The following is a 6,000-nucleotide window of genomic DNA, read 5'->3' as shown; positions in this document are numbered from 1 at the left end:
CTTAAACCTAACTAACCTAAGGACATCACACACATCCATGCCCCAGGCAGGATTCGAACCTGCGACCGTAGCGGTCGCGCGGTTCCAGATTGTAGCGCCTAGAACCGCTCGGCCACACCGGCCGGCAGAATGGCTGCATTCTACTTGCAGTCAAGACAATAGCGCGGTCACGGGCTTGAGTCGCAGGCCTTATTTTACTTACTCTGTATCATCGTTTTTGCATTAATAAATGTTGGTGTAGAACCGGGTCAAGCGGTTTTCTCGACAGTGTATCGTTCTGGCAGTTGTTTACACATGTGCGGAAGAGGGAGAGAGCAGCTTGTGGGAATTCCGAGAAGGTATCGATGCAGATACGCTATCGGCAGCTGCGTCGCCGGGGTGACGAGCGGCGACCCGGCGCCGTGCTGTGGTGGGGAGGGTGCTGCGTGACGTGGCGCGGCGCGGCGCCGCATATAAGCGTTCGGGGGCCGGCGCGGCTTACAGTGTCAGCCGCACCGCAGCACAGACCAGACCAGACTAGAGGAACCATGCGCGCCGCCGCAACAGCCGCTCTCTGCCTCGCGCTCTCCGTGAGTACCGCAAGCAGGGCCGCGCAGCCACTCTCCCCCAGCCCACCGCCCTGTGTTTACACACCGCGCCACGTGTTGTCACAGGATTGCTTCCATTCAGTAAACTTTGTCCCGTAAAGAAGAGAAATAAGCCATTTGAGCTCTGCGTGTTTAAGGGAAATTAGATCAGCACCGCAACCGCAAATCCCTTGCCCCCAGGTTTTTTATCCTCATCTACGGATGTTAAAAACCTTAAATCATTTTAACCTGTTCGGTAAACGTAGATGCCAACTTTGACTACATTTTAATGCAACTTAGTACAAATGGCTCTGAGCACTATGGGGCTTAACAGCTGAGGTCATCAGTCCCCTAGAACTTAGAACTACTTAAACCTAACTAACCTAAGGACATCACACACATCCATGCCCGAGGCAGGATTCGAACCTGCGATTGTAGCAGGCGCGAGGTTCCGGCCTGAAGCGCCTAGAACCGCTCGGCCACCCCGGCCGACTACAACTTAGTCTTTCATATTATTAATATATTCCGCACAAGTTCGCAAGTAATGAAACTGATATCATGAAATATCCACCGGAGTATTTCCGTAATATTGTCAAGTCAAATGCAATCGTGCTACAAATTAACGTCGCATACTGCATGCTGTTAAAGGTTAGTGATGGAGTTCGTTTATCAAATGTACTTTAATTCGCCAGTTTCTTCTTTTTCGTTCCTCTCCTGCCCTTGTTTCACGTCGGTGCAGGATCGGCACGGCTAAGAACGGATTTGCAAATTTGAGGTGTGGCCGGATGCCCCTCCTCTCCCCACGGGACGCAATGGGCGTACCCCCACTAACTGCGTGTAGTGTTATTTATGTGAAAGTGTGAGGAAGTTTCTCTGAATATTTCCGAATCGTGTAACCGAGCCAGCACATGGCTACCAACCCGCCATTCGCCTAGCGGAATGTGAGCAACCGCCTAAAAGTCTAATCCAGGCAAGCCGAAATGTCCCCATCACAGAACGGTGCCTTAATACTCTCGGCTGTGCTAGCAGATTACGTTTATTTACCACAATGTTAAATAATGTTTCTCTGCTAGACATTTCAATGTAATGAGCGTTGCACTGCATACTAGTGAGCAAATTTAAGAGACAAGCTAATAGACCCACTGATTTTGTATCTAAAATTATTTATTTCGTGCGTGCTACATAAACAGGAGTCACACCACAAAGCAAAGAGTCCACTGGACAGAGTATCAGCGTCGTTTTGTAGTGGCTTCCGATAGATCCATAAGACCCCCTGTTACTCCAGCCCGAAGCTGGGTGGACTCGGGCCTCAGACTGGTACGACGAAAACTGGACGGACGCGTCACTGTGCGAGACACTAGGCTGGAGAGCACGTCGCCTGCTTTTCTAGTCCTTAAAGGCGTCGGCAGAACGTCTGCCCTCTCCAGGACACTGAACTTTACAGTAAGTTCAGTGGCACTTCGTCCCGAATAAGTAATACGAATAAAAAGTATAGTAACAATCATTATCGATGGCATGTAATGGAAAACAGGCAAAAAATGTAATATTGACGTTGTCCTTTGACTTTTAACTACAAAGTAGTTATTGCTACGGATATCGGCAGATATATTCACCCGCACGAACACTTACCGATAGTATCCGGTTACAGGTTTAGCGATAAACATCGTGTAAGTTGTTAGTGGTAATACTAAAAAGCGACATACACTGGGACGAACCTGTTCAATCGCTAGTAGGAAAGTCGATTGGTTTGTCGGAAGGACTCTGGAAAAGTGCAGCGTATATGTAAAGGAAATTGCACACAAGAAGCTGGTGCGACCAATTCTAAAGTATTTTTCCACTGTTTGGAGTCCTTATCAGGAGAGCACGTCTGTAGACGTCGTACGCTCTTCGAGACACGCTGCTAGAGGCGTAACGGGATGTGTTCAGCAAACTGAAATGAGAATCTTTGGAAGAAAGACAACATATCGCTCACCAAACGCTATTGGGTAAATTTAAGTACAGTTTCACGAGGTGGTGCCCCACAACGCGTAGATATTTGATAAATATCTCGATTACCGTCTCGAACTGCGATAAAATCTTTATTTAAACAACCAGTTTCGGCCGACTGTCCAACAGGTTCCTAAGAGAATTTACAGAATCATCTTAGATGAATATAAAATCATTAACTTCAGATAGTTGTTGTTGTTGTGGTCTTCAGTCCTGAGACTGATTTGATGCAGCTCTCCATGCTACTCTATCCTGTGCAAGCTTCTTCATCTCCCAGTACCTACTGCAACCTACATCATTCTGTATCTGTTTAGTGTATTCATCTCTTGGTCTGCCTCTACGATTTTTACCCTCCACGCTGTCCTCCAATACCAAATTGGTGATCCCTTGATGCCTCAGAACATATCCTACCAACCGAAAAGTATGAATTTGTCACTGTTGTCATGTCGTAATATAAATTATACACTGTCGAATCACATTAACGTGATCAGCTGTCAAAAGCCTGAATAATCACCTTTTGCAGCGAAGGCCGCTGCGAGGAGTGAGAGAAGAGTCAGTAAGGTCCAAGAAGGTTCAGACGGGTACATGGAGCCACGCTGACTCCACTGCCGTCTCCACCTGCGCCAGGTTTCCCGGTAGAGGACCCATGGGGCGAACAGCCTGATCGAGATGGTCCACAGATACTCGACTGGGTTTAAATCTAGGGACTTTGGAGGCCAGGGGAGTACGGTAGACTCAACCTGGAGCTCTTCAAACCACGCACGTACACTAAGAGCAGTATGACACGCTGTATTGTCCTGCTGGTAAATGCCATCGTGTCGAGAAAAACCACACTACATATAGGAATGGACGTGGTCCCCAAGGACAGATAATAGTTGTGCTGATCCACTGTGCGTTTTAGAATGTCGGGATAACCCAGGGAATGCCACGAAAAAAATCACAACGTTCTTTCCCCCGTCCTGAATCCTTGCGATGATTGTTGCAGGGCGTTTTCCATCTCTCCGATGGAGAATACAGCGTGATACATCTGAAAAGGCCATTTGTCGCCACTCAGTGGACGTATAATTGCGGTACTGGCGTGCAAATTCCAGCCTTCGTTATCGATGAGCAGCAGTCAGCACGGACGCACCTACTAAGCGCCTGCTGCGGAGGCGCATACGTAGCAACCTTCGCTGAGGAGACACTGTTGGTAGCCCCCTCGGTTCAGATTAATGTGACTGGATCGCATGTAATCAAAAATGTTCAAATGTGTGTGAAATTTTATAGGACTTAACTGCTAAGGTCATCAGTCCCTAAGCTTACACACTACTTAACCTAAATTATCCTAAGGACAAACACACACCCATGTCCGAGGGAGGACTCGAACCTCCGCCGGGATCAGCCGCACACTGCATGTAATCAGTGTTACGCAGTTTATTCTTTCTGTTGCATCAGCAATCGGCGTTAAGGCTGTGAACAGATCTATCCGTTCAATCAAAAATACACTAATTTACGTTTTTCGAGCATCCACTAATAATATTTACGTTTAACAAGTCGCTGAAGAGGAAAAAATATACTCAAATGTTGCAGGAAAAATAGTACGAGTGAGTGTTCTTCTACACATTATCATTTTATAATGCACGGAAAGCAGGCACAGTTGTAGTTAATTTTGTCTTTTCGAGCGTTTACGACACTACCATCATTTATCGACTTCAGCTATTAAGCGTACAGCTATAATATCCCCCTTAAAAGATGAGATATGCGCCACACAGGGTAAACAGCAACGTGAACAGTAGAGCAGATATGTCGCAGTCATGAGGCATTTTTAGGGTTTATAGAAACCTCTTTTGGTTCAGCATAACACGCTGTAAAGAGTGGGTCTCTTGTATTTAGTTCAAATGGTAAAGAAAAGACTTAATGTTAGATTCAGTGTAAACAGCGATCACAAGGCTATTATAGCGTTATTGATCTCTAGAAAGTTGGTAAGGTAAATCTGTTTATTTATATCCTAGGAAAGTGATCAGAAATTACCTGAGCAACCAGTTGCAAACGTTGAGCTCTGGGAAGCAGAGTGTGGACGTCTGGCAACACAAATTGAGAATTATAGTAAGCACCACGATAGTTTGTGCAGTGAAAGACAGTGATGGATGCGAAATACTTCAGTGGCAATATCAGAAGCACGATGAATTATAATTATTATGTCTGCTGAGTTAACACAAACAAAACAAAAAGATTTGACTCACGTAAAATCGGTTAACGGATTTAAATCTTCTAGCTTGACGCTCGTTGTTCGTAATGAAACCAAACCGAATGGTGATAAAATTACGGTTAAATTAATAAATACTGCCTTCTGAAATTCGAAGATCACAAAATAATTCCCACTTTCGTCAGTCACTCGAATGCAGCATTGATAGCTTTAAAATCTGAGTGCAAAACACTCGATAGAAATGGTTCAAATGGCTCTGAGCACTATGGGACTTAACATCTGAGGTCATCAGTCCCCTTGAACTTAGAACTACTTAAACTTAACTAACTTAAGGACATCACACACATCCATGCCCGAGGCAGGATTAGAACTTGCGACCGTAGCGGTCGCTTGGTTCCAGACTGAAGTGCCTAGAACCGCTCGGCCACTCTGGCCGGCCACTCGATGAGCAGAAGCTCATGAAGTATCCTTTTGACTGTAACACAGATATGCGGAAGATATCGCCCATCTTCAAACAATGGTGTGTCGTAACTCACTGGAAGAACGGTGCATCCCATACGATTGGTAAAACGCCCGCAACTCGTTCCAGTCTTTAAGAAGAGATGCCCTTCGGACGCGCTTCACTACACACCCACCGGACTGCAGTAGAATTTTTGTCGTCGTGGTCTTCAGTCTGAAGATTGGTTTGATACTGCACTCCGTGGTACTCTATTCTGTGCAAATCTACTCATCTCCGAATAACTACTGCAACCTAAATCCTTTAGAAACTTCTTACTGTATTTATTTCTTGTTCTCACTCTACGGTTTTTACGCCCCACACTTCCCACCAGTGCTAAATGAGTGATCCCTTGATATCCTACCAACCGATTCCTTCTTTTAGTCGTGCAAAAACTTCTTTTCGCCCCATTTCTTTTTAGTACCTCCTTATTAGTTACATATATCACCGATTTAATTTTCAGCATTGTTCTGTAGCACCACATTTCGAAAGCTTCTATCTCTTCTTGTCTAAACTATTTATCGTCCACGTTTCACTTCCGTACATGGCTACATTCCATGCAAATACCTTCACAAAAGACTTCCTAACACTTAAATCTATATTCGATATTAACAAATTTCTTTTGTACAGAAACTCTTTTCTGGCGATTGGTAGTCTACATTTTGTATTCTCTCGTCTTCGGCCATCATCATTTATTTTGCTGCCCAAATAACAAAACTCATCTACTACTTTAAATTTCTCATTTCATAGTCTAATTCCTTCATCAT

The 6,000-nt window shown here is 45.0% G+C and overlaps 1 protein-coding gene across 1 annotated transcript in view; it reads left to right on the top strand.

Annotated features, from left to right (window-relative positions):
• Positions 1-469: 469 nt before the first annotated feature.
• Positions 470-6,000, top strand: part of LOC124805630 — a 99,931-nt gene continuing 94,400 nt past the window's right edge. Inside the window, exon 1 of the mRNA XM_047266201.1 lies at positions 470-569. Within this exon, the coding sequence (XP_047122157.1) occupies positions 528-569 (42 nt within the window). The 5' untranslated portion in view covers positions 470-527. The remainder of the gene's footprint in view (positions 570-6,000) is intronic.

Source organism: Schistocerca piceifrons, chromosome 1 (genome assembly GCF_021461385.2).
Source record: "Schistocerca piceifrons isolate TAMUIC-IGC-003096 chromosome 1, iqSchPice1.1, whole genome shotgun sequence".
In the NCBI taxonomy this organism is placed as follows: domain Eukaryota; kingdom Metazoa; phylum Arthropoda; class Insecta; order Orthoptera; family Acrididae; genus Schistocerca; species Schistocerca piceifrons.
This window is presented reverse-complemented; position numbering and strand designations above follow the sequence as displayed.